General features: G+C 41.3%; 1 protein-coding gene across 1 annotated transcript; it reads left to right on the top strand.

The window, feature by feature from the left end:
* Positions 1-12,913: 12,913 nt before the first annotated feature.
* Positions 12,914-20,411, top strand: ATP6AP2 (ATPase H+ transporting accessory protein 2). Its single transcript, XM_029964819.1, is given in 11 exon segments — positions 12,914-12,971; positions 12,974-13,032; positions 15,299-15,427; positions 16,572-16,667; positions 16,861-16,998; positions 17,322-17,375; positions 17,805-17,820; positions 17,823-17,889; positions 17,891-17,954; positions 18,714-18,830; positions 19,341-20,411. Coding segments are annotated over 11 exon segments (993 nt in total). The 3' UTR covers positions 19,536-20,411.
* Positions 20,412-20,634: the final 223 nt, after the last annotated feature.

Raw genomic sequence — 20,634 nt, 5'->3', positions numbered from 1 at the left:
ACTCTTCCTTTCTGTTTCATTAGGCTGTTATGAAGACCATACATACAGTACTCTGAATATGCAAAATAGCATTTAACTGACCTTGCATTAAGTAATCAAAAAAACATGTTCCTTTTAATTTCATCTAGTTTTATTGGAAAATTATTTGCTTCAGAAAATTTGTTTCTGGCACTTTCAAAAACTGTATTGGGTGATAGCTTTGGTTTATTCTCATCATTTATTGGCTTGTTAAGCCATTTCATTTAATGTTAATGATGCAAAACATCTTGTTTAATGCTTTGATGCTGCCCAACATATTATTGCTTCGGTCTGCAGAATAGGGCACTTTTAATATCTCTCCTTTAAAAAACATTATCATTATTTAATTTTTATTACATAAGTTTTACAAAAATGCCATCTCAGAACAAGTAATTTGTAGATGAACTAATACCACAACAGCTTTTAAAAATCACTGCAGTGTTCCAGAGCGTTGGCCTAAGACATCATTGCAAGAATTTTATGAGCTCTTGTGTTTGGGACAAGTGCTGTGATTTATTCACACTACAATGTCCCCTTTTAAGAGGCAAAGGCAGTACAGTGCAATGCAGTGTCACCGCAGTATCACCACGCTGGAATGTCGTGTTCATTGACACAAGAATGTTCCAGGCAGAAGTTTTCCAAAGAAAGGGACCGCATAGTTTTGGGGGCAACATTTACTTGAACAAAGATCCTTGCTCAATGTCAAGAGAAAGCAACTCTTCTGATGCTTAGGAGATGCTGAAGTGAAAGCACTGGCTGGAGTGAGCAGCACTGACAAACTGAGCTACTTCAGGGAAATACTGCAAAGCTCTTTTATGACTCAACATTGGTGGTGGAATTTCTACCCTGTTACTTTTAGGTGTACCAGTTCTTTGTGTTTCATTCATGTTTTGAATTGTTTTTAAGGTAAGTATTTTTAATGTGCTCCAAGAACAGTCACTACAGAGATTCAATAAAAAAAGACATTGAATTCTGGAAATGTAAACCAGACAGTTTCTGTTACATGATTATTATACATAAAAATAGTATACAGGGCCTGTGTAGTAGGATCTCTAAACAAGTAACATTCTATCAGCAAAGTTCTTGGTTTTTTTGGTCTTATTGTGGTTTTAGATTTTTTGTTTGGGTTTGTTTGGTTTTTTTTAAGAACTAGAATAAGCAACATTTAATCAGAGGGGTCAGTCTAAAGTATTTTTTACCCACCCACCCACAAAGTAGGTTGCATGGGTTTTCCGCTGTCTTTTTTCTAATCCCTTACCTTGCTATTCCAGGTTACAACTTTTTCTTTTCCATTCCAATAGTTCCAGTAACTGAATCGTTTACTTCAAGGCTCTATTTTTTTTCCTGCATGATTCTCAGCTTCTGTTGTGCCATTATATGAAAGACATTTTTGTTTGACATTTCACAGAGGCTTATGAGAATAATGCACTTCATGCATCACCTTTGTATTTCATTTCAAGCCACTAAAAGGTAAACTCCATTCAACCCCACCGAGGTTATCTGTCTTATGCCAAGTCCACACTGGTTCAGAGGGCCCTTTCACACAACTGCTCAGACAAAGCCCTGCATTTTCCATTGCTCAGGCTGCTTCCTCACCCACAGCTCAGAGCGTTTTTGACCAGTTTCTCTCTTTCACTTTATGAACAGATCTTTTTCTTCTTCCTTTTTTTTTTTTAAACACAGGGGACCCTCACAAGGGTTGTTTTAAATCTGACAACAGCTCTCCAATAACCAAATGACAGACAGAAAACCCTGAGAAGGAAATTGGCTGAACAAGTCTATAATCAGCTTGGGAGACCACTAGGGAAAACACCCAAAGCAAGCACCAAAATATACTTATAGAAATTGTTAAATGAGACAAAGAAAAAGCCCTTCTGCAGGCTTGTAGTCAAAATGCTGAATCTTTCTTTACCCTCCCCAAGGTGTATGCAGCTACACTGTGGTTTCAAATTCCATAAGGTAACATGCAATAGGAAAAGGGTTATTTTCTCATATGGTATATTACCAAAAACATTATGTCCCTTTAGTTTCCTCTTTGGCTTTCCATATGTTAACTATTACAGAGCTGTCCCTTCAGCTCTGAAGCATGCCAACTCCTCCTGCAACAAGTATCAGCAACAAACGAGACCAGGATGCAGCACAACTGTGTTTGAGTAGAATTGGCCCTGCTACTAAAGAAAGTGTGATTAACAGGAGAATAGTCAGAATGTTCATATTTAGGTGTTTCAGTTGGAAGGCTAATTTGAAGGGCAGAGAAAAAAATCTGGTCTAAAGCCATGGATATATAGTCACCTAAGGTATGAATTCGTGCTGGTGCTGAGGTGGCTTCAGCCAGCGGCTCCTCCCTCATTACTTCCAGCAAGGTGGATGTTCCTACAGCCACACCATGAGCTGGCTCACAGAGCTGTGCTTGCTGAGGAGTGACCCTCAGCTTGATCTTTAGCACAAGGGAGGCAGCCAGGAGTTTTTCTGGCAGTAGCAGCAACTGAATCAAAATGTTTAATCCTGCCCCTGACCTTAGCTGGTCTTAGATGTGAGGCCAAGAGGTGCATTCAGCCTGTGCTAATCAAATGCCATCAGGGCACCGAAACAAGGAGGACCCCACTTCCCTTGCCCCCATCCACACACTCCTGCCTCTTCCCTTGCCCTCACTGATACTCATCTTGCTTCTCAACAAGTCAGTTCAGCTTTCTCAAGTTTAAGAAAGCCAACTCCACAAAAGAGCTGAATCACAATATCCACTCAGTAAACTGAGAGGAGACCCACAGACAATGCAAAACAAAGGTCTGGGCAATAACCAGACTTGGGAGAGAACAGAAACACCAAAAACAAGAAGCCACAAGCTTAGCTCAGCAATCTTCACACTAACGGTTGCAATGATTACCCTCAAAATATAAGACATATCTAAAGCACCTGGATTCTTCAACAGGAGCTTCTATTGAGCTCAGGATGGAGGTAACATAAAAACTTAATGACAAAAAATTATATTTTAAGTCTTAACTACTCCACTGTTAACTGTTTTAATAGAAATAGCAAGCTAAGGTGTTTATCTGCTGGTAGTGACTTCCCCCCTGGGTGAACTTCAATTAAATCTCTTTAACCATAGGGGGAAGAATGTAAAATTTACCTCTGTCTCTCTCATCACATCCTAAATCTTCTCAGATTGGAAGAAGAGGTGCATTTCAAGAAAGGCTGAGTAGTCACAACAGGATATTAGGTTTGTGAGGCTGCAAAACACAAAAGGTCACAGCAGAGAGGCCTCATTAACCAGAAGTATAGAAGACCACCTTTGCTCTTCTCAGCTGGAGAAGTGATGAAGGCAAATTTCAGAAGCCAACTCTTAAAACCTGCTAGCTATGGAGAAAGAGTAAATTAGCTTTACCTTTCACCAAAATGCAGCCAAAGCACCCTGCCCTGCTGTCACAGCTGTGTGCAGGTATGGACACAGATAGTTACTGCTGAGTTCTGACCTGCTGGAGAGTCACTTCCTAACTGACTGAGTGACAAGGGGCTGACAGCCCTATACCCACAAGCTCAGGTTGGGTTTTGATGCTAATATTAAGCAGTGGTGGCAGAGAAGGGATGAGGTTCTTGGTATTGCTTTTGCATTCAGAGCAAGGATAATGCTTTTGCTCTTCTTTTAGCTTTTGGAGACTGAGGTACCGGCTTCAGCCTTTAACAAGAATTAGGAACAGAGATGCTTCAAGTGTTGTCAGCTAAGGTGTGCTAATCTCCTCATGGTGCAATTTATGAGATTTTGCAGATTGCCTGTAAGATTTAACCTGGCACTACTGAAGGTGAGCTCCCCCATAATAAGCTAATAAATTGTAGTGAATTGCCTTCTTACCTCTTATGAAACCATATAAGCTCAAACAAGTGGGATGGAACAGAACAATTTAAATTCTACATTGACCTGGAAGGAAATGGCAAATGCCAGTTTCATCCTAGTTCCCACCAAAAGTTTGTGTTTTCTTGTTGTGGTGACCCTCCCTTAATGGGAAAGGAGTACCCAAGATTCATAGATGCTCGTGGTCAAAAGGAATCACAAAAGTTAGAGGGTCCCCAAAAGCTTACAAAGTTTTATTAGTAAATTACACACTTGGCATGGAAATTGGTGTGTTTGTCCCTGACCTTGTAGTATAAGCACACAGCAGTGGGGTTTGGATAAAGGGATAAGTTGAAAGGGAAGAGAGAAAGAGAGAGATGAATTAAAGAGGGAGAGAAAGAAAGAAGAGAGAAAAAGAGATCACTAGTCCTGGCTCCAGCATTGATCCAGCTGGGGTGTTCAGGGTCCCGGGGTCACTGGGCTTTGTGGGGACACCTTTTTATAGGTAAGTTGTCCCTGCGCTGGAGGTAAGTTTCTCACTTTCTGTGTAAATTAGTTATCACGTGCAGTCCATTCTTCTAGACCTTTCTGGAAAGGGGTTGAAGGGCTTCGGGGGTCTTTGGTGGTCTTGATTCTGACCCTGCATTCCATGTCCGCTTCTCAGCCTCATTCCTACACTTGTGCTGTGCTGTGTTGTGCTTATCTCCTCGAGCTAGAACAAGAATGTTTGTCCTAGGAAAGTGCTGCCCTAGCTCCGTATGGCCCCTTCTCCAGCCACATCCTGTTCCTTCTCACAGTGTGTTACTACCAACAATCCTTGGCTGTCTCCACAGCCATGCAGCTATCAGTGTTTGAGACATAGACATTAGCTCTCTATTTTCTGGGCTTCTGCCCTTGTTCTGACTCAATTTCTGTCATACACTCTGGTGATGCTCTGAGCCGCTGTTTCCCAGAAAGGCTGGGTAGTGGGACAAGACAGGAAGCTGAGGACGGGACACCCAAAGTGCTCCCGAAGGGTTGTGCTTTCTTTAACTTTCGGTCTGAGGATCCGAGTACGAACCCAGCGCGGCTGCAGCCGCATCCTGGACCACGAGATGGTGCCAAAGCGCTCAGGTTTAGGGATGCGCATTCCCACCTGCCGGAGCGCCTGGTCCAGCCCTCACTGCCAAAATCATCAGGAAAAGGTGAAGGAAAATGTAACGAACGGATCAACTACCATTCATATGTATCACACACACACACATCTCTTAATTTCTCTCCACAATTTCAGGGTTTCCTTCTCCCGGGGTTTATTCCTCATTAGTGCTACAACACCAACACAGTGAATCTGAGTACCTTCAATTATATCAATTATCCTTAAAAACCACACTCACCCTCCATCTTCAATGCCATTAAAATACATTAAACACGTGTTTTGATTCAGTAGACTTAATTGAATGAGAGTTATTAACATGACTTTGAAACTGCTAAAATTAGGTGTATTATAGATGACTATCTTCCTCAGAACTGTTACATCAAAACTGAGGTCTCAGTGGGCTGTAGTGTTGTGTTCTGGAACAAAATGTCCACAAAATACATTTCTAAAAATCATCTGTGGTCACTGAAGGCAGAGAGATCCCTCACGGGCTGAGAGGGCAGCAGAGGCAGAAGTACAGGCCACAGAGGTAAGGTCCCCCTCGTCTTCCCACTGATCCCACTACAGGAACTCAGGTGAGTCAGTCACCTCATCAATATCCTGTTCCAGCCACTGCAAACTCCACAGGACTGGGACTGCATTTGACAAAACACAGGGGCACTCCAGGGAGCCCCTGACTTCTGGCAAAGTCAGAAACAAGGCTATGGTGAGAACTGTCAGAAAATGTCAAGTCTACATCCCAAGCTGCATCCTAAGATCACAGTTTTGACATTGTGACACACAAAAAAGATGAATAGTTCTCTTTATATAATGTGCTTATAGAACCTAGCAAAAAGGACCCTAAAATGGGCTTCTCGTGTATATTTGGAGGCTTTAACTGTGGCTCAGTCCTACAGAGAGAGAGCTAGCAATCCTCTTGAAGGTGGCTATTGAGTGACAGAACTAAAAGAGAAAGGCACTTTTCCTTTCACAAAGAAGTATCAAAGACAAATCCACCTTTGAGAGAGAGCAGCACTCATATTTTGCTTATTATCTGAGTCTTCATGAAATCAGCTCTAATACAGCCTAAGATTTGGCTCAGTAACAATGGGTTTGGTGTAGTTTTTTATTGTTCTTTGGGGGGTGTTTTTTTAGTCCTTTAGAAATTATTTGAGCTGTCTTTGATTTATTTACCCTTGGTATCCACAATTGCAGAAACAACAACTGTTTCTGCTTACATGGATGGAGTCTGCAAACAGGGACAGGAGAGAGATCGTGAAGCAATTCAGCAGCAAGGACCAACAACTTTTCATGAGACATGTCTATCAGTTATAGACATGCCTCATGAAATATAGTTATATTGCACCCAGTATAAATCACCAACTTGTGCACAATTGTCTCGTGTCTCATCTCCCAGGATGCCAGCAGTCTCAAAACTAGCTGCCCAACAGAGTCTTTCAAACTTGTCCCATTCCCCCAAAACCCCAGGACAAGGGGTGCCCAACTAACAGTACAGTTTAAGCATGTGTTCCATCAGTGCATCAAGGTCAGAAAGCATCACAGAAAAGAGTGTTTCGTCTGCTCAATTTTATTTGAAAAGCTTACACTGAACTTCTGTGCGTAAATTTTCTGTGAGACTGTAAAGCCTAGTACCAAAGGGGGCATCGCTCACCCAATGTGCTTCTGGACCTGGCATCTCTGAATGGCACCTGCCACTGGGATTTCATTCTTTCTTATAGGATACGACTGGCCCAATGATCACAGCATCCAGGCAAATATTTTGGAAACGATGGTGGAGGCAGTTACTCTGCTAGCAACTACACTGGGTTTAGTAGTGACAGAACAAAATCCAATGATAACACAGCAGTACAGTACAGACAAATGGCGGGTTCTCTGACTCAGCCTTTTCCTCATATTCCCTCTTCTACCATCACTTCACCCACAATGCTGTTGGTACAGGCAGGGCTCTGGGCAAAGGCAGCATCCAATCACCACATGAGCAATTCCTGATGAAGACATTTTTGCAGAGCACGGTGCTGAAAGAGCCAGTGAACACTGAACACTGGTATTTTGCCTACAGCTGGCACTTGGCTCTTGTGACTGCTATTAGCAGTATATGGCTTTATAAAAATTATTTCTGACCTAATGTGCATGTTGCCTCAATTTTTCACTTGCCCTGAGCAGAAGCTTAGAATGAAATCAGTTTAATAGAATAATTTTGCTGCGCATAGATTTTGTCACAAGTATTGCTTACAGGATTACAAAACTCACTCTCTTCAAAGCACAGCTGGGATCTAAATTAAGCCTAGAGAAAATAGCTAGAGCTCTGCCAGCCTGCAAAGTGATGGTATTATTCTCTTACACTGGGCTTCACTGGTACATAGATATACCCAGTGGGCACTAAAAATCAGTGTACAGAGTTGGTGAGACTTGGCTGTTTCATAATAAAATTTATTGCTTCTATTTATTATTTTCCCAAAGAAGAAACCAAGCTGAGAACAGGGAAACATAAGATACATCTGAAACCATGTTTGTACTGTGATTTCAAGAAGAGAAGCAATTTGAGTAGCAGAGATGGGATAGAAGAATATCCAAATGCAGAACTCTGATTTCTCTTCTATTTGTAGAATTACATTACAGTATTCCTAGCACCAAGAGTTCAGAAAAAGAAAAGAGGAATGCGAATGCTAAAGTCTAAAAAATACAATTTATTGTGCAAATGTGGAAAAAATAAGATGATGCTCTTCGGTTCTGGTATGACTTCCAGAGTGAATGCTTTATGGAAAACAGTGTCAGGATAGTCATATAAGATTCGAAATGATTGCTAACATGCATGGATATGAAACACAGAGAGAGTAACAGTTATAACAGCTTTTAAACACCTTCTTTAAAACAGTCTTATTCACTCTAGGACCTTCTTTTTCAAATCATATTTTAAGAAATCCTTAATTTAGATGAAAAAACTTCTTCCCTCGTCCGCTCTTCTCCCTGCTCTGCACTTTCCACTACATTCCCATCTGAGACAGAATCATATCCACCCAATGCCCTCTAGCAGTTTCACAAATCATATTCTCCTAGAAAGGTAAAACTTGGTGAAACTATGCTAAAATAGACACACTGCACTTGCAAAGTCAAGTGCCCAAGAGCCAGTAAATGCTAAAAATAAGGTAACCCACACAACCTTAATCCAGGACCCATGGGGGTATATGTTATGGTAGCATTGTCAGCTTACTAGATAAAATGATTTTTAAAATCACCCTGCCTTGCTCAGTGCACCAACAGGCGGGGCTCACTGAAAAACAATCATTCAATATCTTTGTTGTTCAGTGATCCAGGCCTTCTCTCTCTTGTGCTCTTTTAATCCTGTTCTGAAGGCAGAAAAGCCCATCAGGAAACAACTATTTTGATCATATCTTTGCTACAGTATTCAGGTAATCTCACCGACATTTATTTGCATTTATTTTACAAAAGCTATTACTCGGTGCAGGTTTTGTGATGCACAATACAGAGTAAACAATAAGCGAGGATTCATTTGAAGTGCTCATAACTTGCCCTGCTGCTGAGTTTCAGAGTAGTCTATGCATTTGGCGTGATTTTCATATTTGACATATAGTTTCCACCTGGTAGCAGTGGGAACAGGAGCTCCTCTTCATTTATGCAAATCGACTCCCAGACAAGGAAAAGACTGTTATTGCCACCTATAAAAATCTGAGTGTAAGTGATTTGCCCATCGTCACACCCTATCATGTGGCAGTGGCAGGCATATAACTTTACTCTCTTAAATACTGTTTGTTGTACACACACTTTCATTTTACTACCTGCCATTCCAGAACCCACTCACTGATTCTCCTAGACAACCATTTTTATTTGTTTTTTTGGTTATTTTTTCAGTGCATAAACGTTGCTCGGGAAGGTTTTCCAAGTGTTGGTTGGAATTTCTAAATGCACAGCAGAATCTGGTCGGATAAACTCTATGGGTAGTAATCCTTGGCATGTCCTGCACATAAATACAGTTTTACCATGTGGATGTGACAGAGTTGCTGCGTTGCAGAAAAGAATAAAAACACTCCCTGGATTTCTGGATTTCCTGTGAACTCACACACGTTGCCTCCTGAGGAATTCCAAAACAGAAAAACCCACCAGGAAACAGCTGTTTTGATCATACTCTTTGCTTCAGTATCCAGGTAATCTCACACACATTTGTTTGCATTTATTTTACAAAAGTCGTTATGTGGTGCCGGTTTTGTGATGCACAACACAGAATAAAGAATAAATCAAGGTTAATTTGAAGTGGTCCTAATACAGTTTTACTGAACATGAAATGGGAGGTATTAACCTCCCATGCCATGCAACAGTTCACCCTCAAAGCCCAGTTTTCTCTGCCTCAATTTGCAGAGATTATCATCAAGATAATCTAGCGCCTAAAAATGTGCAAAGACCCCAGGAAATACCCGCAACTTGATGGCTCATGGTGTACTGCAGGAATATTACACTGAACAACACGCACCACCCATCTGTTCCCATTACAGGCAATGGTGGCTGAGGTGAGACGGGCATGGCTGGGGTAGTCACTGCGTGTTTTACTGTAGGTTTTCTTAAAAAAGTTCAGGGAAGAAGGCACTGAGGGCAGGGACAAGGATAAAGACAAGGGCAGCGACAGGGGCAGGGACTGTGCCAGCACCTCACACCCTCACAGCCACAGCTCTTCGCAGGTGTGGACAGGGCGGAGCCGGCGGCCTCGCTCTCTGATTGGTGCAAATCACCGCTCCGTCCCGCCCAATCGCACTTCGATTGGTGAAATTATCTGTCAACCATCCCCGCCTACTTGTCTCCTCTTCGCGTTCACGGTGCGGGGAGGAAAATGGTGCAGAGACATCTCGCGATCTGATTGGCCGAGCGGAAACGCCACTCAAGGTGAGACCCCGCCCCCCGGCTGCACAGCTGACCGCTCAGCCCCGTGATCGGGAGGGGCTGCGATTGGTCAGTTCTGCAGAGTCCCGCCCAGCCTCGCGGAATCCCGCCCGCGAATTGGCTGCGGCGGCTGTCCGTCAACCGCGGTGCGGGGCGCTCTCTGGTGTCTGTCCGACGGCGCGGCCCGGCGGTGTTTCATGGCGGACATGGCCCTGGGGCTGGTCGCGGTGCTGGGGCTGCCTGTGTGGCTGGTGTGGGCGAGACAGCAGGGGGGAGCGGGAGGGCCCCTGCGGGGAGGACCGCGAGAGGGGCTGGGCCGCAGCGCTGGGGAAGGGGCGCGGGGAGGGAGGGGGGGTGTCTGTCTGTGTGTCTGTACCAGGTTCTGGAGCAAGGGGTGGGAGCAGTGGACTGTCATCGTGCTGCGGCTCCCTGCCCCACACCCCCTCCCACCTACATCCAGAAACGCTGCTCGAACACTTCCCTCTCCCTTTCTGACCAAGGACTGGTTTACATTAAATTATAAATAATATAAATTTCTTACATAATTGTATTATTTATAGAAATTTATTATTAAAATTACATGTATTTTATATTTGATATACTATACACAATACGAATATATAATTATACATGATATGTCTTATTGTATATAGATTATATACAATAAAATATAATTGTATATGTATATTTATAGGTATTGTATATGAATTATATTACAATCTAATTTTATAAGATGAGGCACGGGAGATTGGGATGAGATATTAGACAAAAACGTTTTCACTGTTAGAGTGTTAAGGCATTGGAATAGGTCACCCAGGGAGGTGGTGGAATCAGCATCCCTGGAGTTGTTCCAGAGGCTCTGGATGTGGAGCTGGGTGATGTGGTGTAGTGGTTTAGGGGTTACAGTGGCAGTGCTGGGAGGATGGTTGGACTGGGTCATCTTAGAGGTCTCTTCCAACCTTGATTCTGTGATAAACACACCTCATTTTGTTGCTTTGTGTGAATTTTCATGTTTTGCTGAGCTGCTTTCGTGGTCGCTACAGGGTTCCTGTCACCTGCTGTGAGTCGGGCTTGTGATGACACTTCAAGGCCCTCTAAATACTTTTCACTCAATATTTCTTAGTTCTCCAGGTTCACAAAGGCTTTTGAGAGCTTGAGGTACAATTTCTGCAGGGTAGGAATTTGGTTAAGTATTCCACAGGCAATTACAGGGAATCTGCTTGTGTTCTCATTTTCAAATTCAGTTTTAATCACTGAAATCTTGAACAAGTCTAGCGAGGGCAATTTAAATGATTTTACTCACCTGAGCAGTCTAGCCCCAAGTAAGCCAGTTTTGTCCTGCATAAGTTGTGACTGTTTTAAGGCCTTCTGGAGAGCAACATGTGAAATCCTACAGATTTGTAGCCGTTTTGTAAATTCCTTCCTAAAGAAATTGGTATGGGAATATTTCTGCTCTTCAAAATTGTAATGAATTTTAGTTGTCGTTGAAATTGGCAGCAGGGCATCCAGTGAGCGCATCAATTTAAGTCAAAAAGTTTTTTAATCTCCTTCACATATGTTGCTTGGTTTGGCCTGTTTGCTTCCTTTTGCCACCCTTCCCCAGCCTGCACAGCAGTACTTTGTCCTTTACTGTGTTTATCATAACACAGCTCAGATTTACTGTCAGCATTTGTATGCATGATCATGACCCAGGCTTTAAAACAGCATCTTCAAGGTCACTTTAGTTAAATTTAATGTTAGGGAGGATTTTAGCTGCGCAGCACATCGTTTTGCTCTTGCATTATTTTTGTAAATAGCTTGTAGATTTGTAGGTGTCTGGGAAAACTATTGTATATTGCTGCTTGGATTGGCAATCAATTTTCAGTGATCATATGACTAAATAGCTTTATTTTCTTTAGACAGTTATTCATATAATTTTGAAGTATGCAGTCAGACACATTTTGTGATTAAAACTTCAGCTTAGAGGCCTGCAAATATTTATTATATATATTTTATATTATTTATATTTATTATATATATATATTGATTTTCTCATATCTTGTGTCAGATCAGTTTTTTGTTGGAAACCTTCTCAGATTGGTCATTGAGGAGCATATGCCTGAAATTTTGTGGTGTGTGTGTCACTGCTTATATACACCAAATAAGTTTTAAAATTTATTCACACAAATTTATTCACACAGTATTGCAGCTATGCTTAAACGACTTTAAAGGAGGAAGCCAGGTTGAAACAAGCCCATGTTTTACACCTATGGAATCCTTCCTGACTTTATTAAGCAGTAAATTACTCTCACCATAAAAGAGTTTAAAAATATGCTTTTAGTCAACTCTGCTATTTGAGGTAATGAGGGAGAGAGTGAAGGGGGATCCTGGATAAGTGAAAACCCAACATGAGAAATACTGCAGGCTGGGGCTTCACACAGTCAGCTCAGGTCCAGCACTGCATCCAGGGGAAGAAAAGCATCTCACAGCGTCATGTGGTGGAGGAGGCAGAGCAGGGCCACGGGAGCTGTTCTGCAGGATCCAGGTTGTCCTGGCAGTGCTCAGTTTAATCCAGCACTGACAGACTCCGCTGGACTTCCTGGCTCTGGGCACAGTGGCTCAGGCTGTTGTCTGCAGGAACAGAGGTGTTATGCCGAGCAGTCCTGGAAGCAAACAGGGCTGTGTTGATGCACTGGGAGCTGAACAGGATTTTGGAGTCTATGTGGTTCCACTGAGAGTTTGCTTTAGGAGGTCTCAACTGTAGCACTGCTTGCAGCCAGTTAGTGAGTACATAGAACTGTTCTGTGCTATTGCCTGAATAATGGTCCTGCTTCTGTTAATATGGATTTGTTTGTCCTTAGTCATTGCTGTATAGAAACCTTATTTTGTATTCCAGAGCACTAAAACGAAGGGTTCTCATTCCTTGTTTTACACAAAGTGATAGGCATGAGAGGGGGAAGAAGGAATGAAAGAAAGCTCTAATATCCCTTTTTCCATGCTATGTAAGGGAAAGATTGCAAGAACTCTGACAGCTTCTTGTGTTTGTTTTTCAGGTGTCTGTGGAGATGAATTCAGTATCTTACGATCACCTCAGTCAGTTGTTTTCCGAGATGGAAGTTGGCCCATTCCTGGCGAGCGGATCCCAGATGTCGCTGCATTAACCATGGGCTTCTCTGTTGAAGAAGTACGTTTCAGGTCTTGGTTTTGAAACACCTCTAAAACTACAGACCTGCTCACTCAACACACAAATCTTCCTGTCATGTGCTGGAATATATAAAATACCCTCCTGTTTGTGTTGGGGAATGCATGACTTGTCCGAGGTGGTTTCCGAGCACAGAGCTGTGTCTGTCATGTGAGCAGGCAGAGGTTGTGCTGGCTGGCCAGTTTGAATCATCAGCCATAGAAGGAAGCCTGCAGAGGCTTTACAGTGCTGTTCCTCACTTCCTCTGAGACCCAGCTTTGTGCTGTATCCCCAGATCCATGATCACACACAGCCCTGTCACTCTCCACAGGGCTCTGCTCTTGAGTTCTCTGAGGACCGTGAGAAATGCCTTGGCAAGGCAGGTGTTTTGTCAGGTCAGCAAACCTGTCTGCTGGGCAGAGTTAGTAAGAACAAGTAGGTTGGTTATTACTTAAATAGTAATCCAAATACTTGAAAACATGATTTGTGTTTTCCCACATTAAGTGTTTGGATATAGCTTTGGTGATGTTTAAAGTGGGGCACATGAGAAGGAGCCCTTGGATTGATTCCAGTCTTGCCTACTGAATTTTTTGCTGGGCTTCAACAGAGATGGCTGTTGAAACAGTACATAAAAGTGTGATAGCCAGGCATCTCTAGCAGTGTCTGTGTGCAGCCAGATACTCAATTCTGCAGGCTGGTGTGGGCAGCCAGTTCCCACTTCTTCCAGTCTGCAGCTAGGGAAGAGGTCTGATAAGGCTGGTTTGAATGCAGGTCTGTTTAACCTGTGTTTTGGAATTTGTCTGAAAATATATTGCTTTCAATTAATTATGGTCTTTTCGTCATCAAACTAGTAACAAACTCGTAAGAGCTGTATGCCTAAGAAGTAAATTTTGATTAATTTATCAAGGAGAAACAATGTATTGAATGGTATTGTGTGTGTTGCATGTTAAGACGTCCAGCAAAACAATAGGGTTTGGCCCATTTTGACCACTTGACATTTGGCATACTGGTTATCCGAAGATGTGTCATGGTTATCTTGGAAAAAATTGTTTGAGCACACACCCTGTGCCTTTGCCAAACTTTGGAGTTCATTTGCTGTGCTGGGTCCATACCATCCTTTAGGAATAGTTCTCTATTAGTATTATTTCAAATCTTGGAAGCAGGCAGGGAAGGAAGTGTTTAAATTATTATTCATTTAAGCCCTGAAACTGTAGGTTTTCAGTAGTGTCACTAAGGAAGGCAGAGGTCACTGTGGGCAGCTTCCAGCCCTGGTATGGAGAGTAGTGCAGGGCCCAGGGACTCCTTTTGCAGCTCACATCAAGTCTATGGTCTAGCAGCATAAACTGACAGTGCAGTGGGTACACTGTAGAGAATTTGGAATTCTTACTGCATTACATTTGGAACTATCAAAACCAGTCATTCAATATTCTTCCCTTGTTAAAGCAAAATAAAACTGAACCCCTTTTTGTCCCTGATGGTGCTTTAAATGGTTTTTCCTTTTGTTTCTTTGAGATGATACAGATCATAATGTCAATGACATTTAATTCTAAAATCCTGTTAAGTTGGTTTTCAAAAAACAAGCAGTTATGTTGTTTGCACAAATGGAGAAATCTGTTTGAATTTATTCCAAGTAGATGAGTTTGTATTTTGTGCCTGTATAAACCAGCCAGGTGTCCTTCACTGTGCTCTTACTGATTCATAACTGTAGTAAGTTACTAAGGAATCTCTCTGTTTCTGTGCAAATTTGTAAATTTTAAAATAGGAAGTTGTTGGTATGATTGACAACCCTCTCTTTTTATCCCCCTGTGTCTTTCTGGTACTGAAAATACCAAGCTGTTAGTGGTTTAGTGTGCCTAAACCTCTTTCTGTCGTGTTTTGTGAAAGGGTTTAGGTTTGTTTGATTTATTGTTGGGGGGGTTTGTTTGTTTTTTTTTTTAATTCAACCTTCACTTATTAAATACAGACTATAATATTTATAGTTTAATTATGGGAGATAACTCTTCATATATCCATTATGTATAATGCTTTCTTAGTATAGACTGCTATGCAGTTACTGGCAGCTTTTAAATTAAGAATGTCTTCATGGTTGACTTGAGACAGCATTACTCAAGATGAAAGCAGCCTAGTATTAACTTACTTCCTCATGAAATTTCTCTCCTGCACAGAGATATTAACAAGATAGTAAGTTATTGTGCTGTAATATTGGGGGAGGGCTCTTATTTTTTTCCTTTGAAATGTGATTTTTTTTTTTTTTATTATTTTGTAATAGGACCTTCCCTGGCCTGGTCTTGCAGTGGGGGATCTGTTTCACAGGCCACGAGCTACTGTGCTGGTGACAGTGAAGGGAGTGGACAAGCTGGCATTGCCTGTGAAAGGGTTTTCTTACCCCATTGAAAATGTGAGTATCCACAGTTGGAACTGTCACGGGATTTCTGTGACTCTTCTGGTCTGATGACAAGTACATGATTCTCTACCATAGTCCTGGTTGTTCACTTATTTCTTACTTCACTTGAGGATCCCTAAAATGATGGATCAGGCTGTGTAGATCAATAATTTGATCAGACTCCTGTACAAAGGGAGAGACCTTTGAGAGCACCCAGGGCCTCCTGTGTTGAGTTCAGTAACTTGTTTGACCAAAGCATGTTCTCCTTGAAAGACATCAAGTTTTATTTAATATGTTTGTACCCAGAGGCAGAGAATCCACTGCTTCCCATGGTAACTTACTGACTCACAGTCAGAATTACTAAATTTTTTTGCTTCAAGCTGAGCATGTGATGACATTTTATATGATGTTGATTCTTTGATGTACTGAATCACCCTCTTAGTGGTCTTTTGAGCCTTCCTCAAGTTCTTAACTGTGAAATACACCACTTTGAGACACCGTTCCATTACACTGCAGCAAAAAGAAAGCAACCGACAACACAACATTTACCTACCACTGTCTGTCTTTGCTAACACTCTTCTCAGGCTTGTCACAGCACCACAGTCATTTAGTTTGGAAGGGAACTCATCTAGTCCAACCCACTGATCAAGCAGGATCAACCAGAGCTGTGTTCAGTCAGGTTTTGATTATCTCCACAGATGGAGACTACACAACCTTTCTGGGCAACCTTTGCTGGCATTTGACCATCCTTGGAGAGAAAAGCTTTATTCTTGTGTTCAGATAAAATTTCCTGGTTTTAAATCTATGCCTCTTCTGTCATGGAACTTCTTCCAGACACCTTGTAACATGACACAGTAACTTACAAAATATTGGTAACTGTGCAGTGCCTGCTCACTTCTCCTTTATAATTACATTGTCTGCTGTAATCCAGTTTGCTGCAGTATTGGATGAGTTCTTCATGTTGAGCTGGTTTTTGTCCAGCATGAACCCACAAACCCTTTTCAAATAAGTTGTTTTTAAGGTTAATTAACTCTAGTTAATTCTACTGCTGCCCAACTTGGAAAGCTTTGTTCTGCACCAGTTTACCATGCATAATTATCTCCTTTTAGATCATTAGGCCCTGTTTAACCCAAAAATTTCACTGGACTTTGTCTTCCAGGCTGTTCCTTTCAGTCTTGACAGTGTTGCAAATGCTATTCATACTTTGTTCTCTGAGGAAACGCCGGTGGTGTTGCAGCTGGCCCCCAGTGAGGAAGTGAGTATTGCTTCACTTCTGATTCCAGGTGTTCTAAATAGTTAAACCTCTTTCCACTTGTGTGGCTGGAGCAAAACCAATGGATTATATGAAAGTTTGCTTTGGAGAGGGCGAGTGGGATTGATTGTTAGTCTGTGACTGGAAAAACTGGAAGGGAAGCTCTGCTGTCACTAAACAATGGCTGTTCCTGCAGAGGGTGTACATGGTGGGCAAGGCAAACTCCGTGTTTGAGGACCTTTCTGTCACACTGCGCCAGCTGCGGAACCGCCTGTTCCAGGACAACTCCGTTCTCAGCTCCCTTCCCCTCAACTCCCTCAGCAGAAACAATGAGGTAAAAAAACCATCAATCAGTGGGAACTTCTATGATTTTTTTTTTCTAATATTCTTAGTTTGTGCTTTTTGCTTCCTCCCCCTTTTTCTTCCCCCTTTCTTTGCCTAGGAGAATCTACTCTTAATTTTTTCTAATGGAATTCTAGTAGTTAAGTTTTCAGGACTTTTTGTAACTTCAGTGAAAGAGTTATTTCCTTCTAGCATGTTCTGATGCTGTAGCAGACATGACCTGTTATAAAATACTGAGAGTTGCAACAAAACAATATTTCCCTGACTTAGGTCTCATGAAAGCAAATACCTGTCCCTTTTTGCCTCTTCCCCCAGGTTGACTTGCTTTTTCTGTCAGAACTTCAAGTCCTACATGATATTGCAAGCCTGGTAAGTTTTTTTGAAACCTTTTCCCCATCTTTAGTCACAAACTTCAGAGATCTTTTATGAAGGTAGAGAAGCTGTAGCCAGCATACTTGGCAACCAGTGATACATATTCTAGTGTGTCATCAGTCGATTGCATCAGTTTAAAAAATGCATTCTGAAGCAATTTGTGTCAGCCCTATCACTGCAATTGTGAATGAGAAGCATCTGTAGTGTTTTTTGTATTGTGTGGGAGCAGGGGGAATTCTGAGCTGCTGTTTCTCCATACCCAAAGATATGGGAAGTACTCAATGAAGAATTTGTTGGGGCTTCCTTTGTTTTCTTACTTGAGAAGTACAATGGTAGTTAAGAACATGTTCTTTGTGAAATGTGGGGTCTTTTTAAAGTAACCTGTGTATGAATTAATTTCTTTCTGCCCTCAATGGTGTGCCAAAGCTGTCTCGACACAAGCACTTGGCCAAAGATCACTCTCCAGACCTGTATTCTCTGGAACTGTCTGGTTTGGAAGAGGTTGGAAAACGATATGGGGAAGACTCTCAGCAGTTCAAGGATGCTTCTCAAATTCTTGTAGACTCCTTGCAAAAGGTACATTTTTCTACCTAATGAACAAACTTCATGTTAATATTAAGGAAATAATTTTTTATGCTAATGACAAGGGAGTTTGTTGACTACCTTATGCTTTGAAGTGTCCCTTCATTGGTGATGGCTTGCCTGATGCTTGGTTTTTAAAATGCAGTTGTTCATTTATAAAATCTAATGTTACAGTTTGCCTCTCTGGAAAGTGTTGACATGATTCTACAATGTGTTTAGATATTTTGCATAAAGAAGTAGGGTTGTAGTGAGTGTGTATCAACATGACTCAATATATTTGTTTTTCTTAAATAAATACCTTGCATTTGAAACTACGAGTATGTCTCACAAAAACTGGCTCTTGGAAATGTGGAAATGTATAAATCTAAATTTCCAAGCTTTTAAAATAACTACTGTTCATCCATCAGTGTGCTCAACAAAGTAATTCTTCAACAGGTCTTATGTAATCATCAATAAAATTTTTAGTAAGCACGATGGAAAAGTGTAAAAGCATGAATTTGCTGAGCCAGAAAGCAGGCATAAGCTACAGTCTGTTGAACAATGACTGAGGAGGTTGAAAGAGGCCTTGTAAACTGAGGAAAGTTCACACTTTCTTAGTGAAATTCTAAAATAGTGTAGCTATTCTAAAATAGTATAGCTTTCCATGATTATTCCTGAAGCTGACATCTTATGTTTTACTATCTTGCTAACAAAACTCTGCCTTATTCCTGGCTACAGTGTAGGTTTTTAATTAAATCACTTTTGCTTTTCCAGTTTGCAGATGAGATGTTTAATCTGTATGGTGGGAATGCAGTGGTAGAAGTGGTGGCTGTAAAGGAGTTTAATTCCCCCCTGATAAGGAAGACTCGCTCCATTCTCCAGTCTTCACAGGTAGAAGAGGCACATTTTTCTATATCTCATTTATTAAAACTCATCCAAATTGCATCAGTTCTTCACCTGAGCATAACTTTTTCTCCAAAGACTAAAATACTGACTATGATTTAGCCATGGGTGCAGAGGTCGGCTTACTTACCTGTCTTGATCTTCACTTAATCATAGAGTAACTTGAGTTGAAGAGGGCTTTGGAGGTCACCTAGTCCAACCTGCTGCTCAGAGCAGGACTAATTTAGGAGTTAGATCAGGCTATCCAGCTAAGTTCTCTGAAAACTTCTTCCCTTATGCCTTGTTAGAATTTGCCTTTCTACGTTTTCTCCCCAGTGCAGCAGTACATGCAAGTCCTGCCTCCCAGGTGTGGGAACACGTTTTCCTTGGCTTGCTGGCAGGACTCCAGACTTAGTCCAGGAAGGAGTTGCCCTATTCATGTTGCCTAGACTTTCCAGGGAGTCAGAATGTTTTGTGTGCAAGCTCACTTTGAAGTAATACACGTTTTCTTTATTACAGACTGAAAAAGAAAATCCGTATAACCTTGCCTATCCATATAACTACAACTACTCTGTAATCTTCAACATTATTCTGTGGATGATGATAGGCCTTGCTTTAGCTGTGATAGTTATCTCCTACAACCTCTGGAACATGGATCCTGGGTATGACAGCATTATTTATAGGATGACAAACCAGAAGATAAGAATGGATTGAACCACACCGTATTTCAGCGCAAGATGAGAAGAGTAAGGTCTCCTTCAAACTGTGTGGAAAACAAATATTCTGACATGGTTAATTGTGGAAGTTTTTTAAAGGTGTATTTATTTCTTAAGTATTTTTTCCCCTCTCCGAGACTATTTTAAATGTTAGTAGTAGCACCAGATGGGATTTAGAAATTGAAATCTGCTTGTTTAAAAAAACCAAAACAACAACCCCCAAAATAATTGTCATTAAAGTAACATCATTCCATTTTTTTTTTATTATGTAACATGAGTTTTTGAAAAGGCCTGTACTGCCTGTGACTGTGTGCAAAACAGAGAAATTGAAATTATGATAGCAACATGTTGTTTGAAACTTTTACACTGGACGATTAGAAATTATAGCTAAATTGTTGTGTTGTATATTATGAACCAGCTGTAAATGTTTGATGTAAATATTTATAATGGTTATATGTAACTTCAGAGAGGATAGTAAATATTCTTTAGTAAAATATTAAATATAGAAATATTTCTAGAAGACTACAACTCATTTTGATCTCATGTTGGTGGCTCAGAGGTGAGCTGTAAAAAGAAGGATCCTTTCCCTAGAACTTCAGTGATTTGGAGGTAAATAACACTGATGTGGCTGGTCTATACAGTGGAGTCTGTAAATACTGAGGTAGCACCAGTCTGGTCATGGTCTAATGTCACATACTGTTGAAAGTTCCTGTTATGATGGTTCATGTTCCTTCATTTGTGTTGATGTTGTTATAAGAAAAAAACCCGATTCTTTCTGATGATAAGAGTGGACCAACACTTGATTTAAGTATACCTGGATTATAGTCCTGCTTCAACCATTCAATAAAGCAAAGAACAGTTGTTCTTGAATGCATTTATTCTTTGTGGTTTCATAGGTGTGGCTACTTCTGTTTAGTATTTGTTCAGCTGACTAGAGCAGGTTCCAGCAGCATCCAACATGTGACAGTGGCCCTAAGCCTGTAGCAGTTTAGTTTTAACTGTCCTCCAAAAGAAAGATGATCATGTATGGATTAATTTTCCTAAACCAAATAGTGAGTGTAGTTAAAAGAAGAGGTTGATCTCTGGCTTGAATCTTT

This window comes from Manacus vitellinus, unplaced genomic scaffold (assembly GCF_001715985.3).
Source record: "Manacus vitellinus isolate BGI_N305 unplaced genomic scaffold, ASM171598v3 scaffold_7_pilon, whole genome shotgun sequence".
Taxonomy (NCBI): domain Eukaryota; kingdom Metazoa; phylum Chordata; class Aves; order Passeriformes; family Pipridae; genus Manacus; species Manacus vitellinus.
The sequence above is the reverse complement of the archived record's forward strand: the minus strand, read 5'-3'. Positions and strand labels throughout refer to the sequence as shown.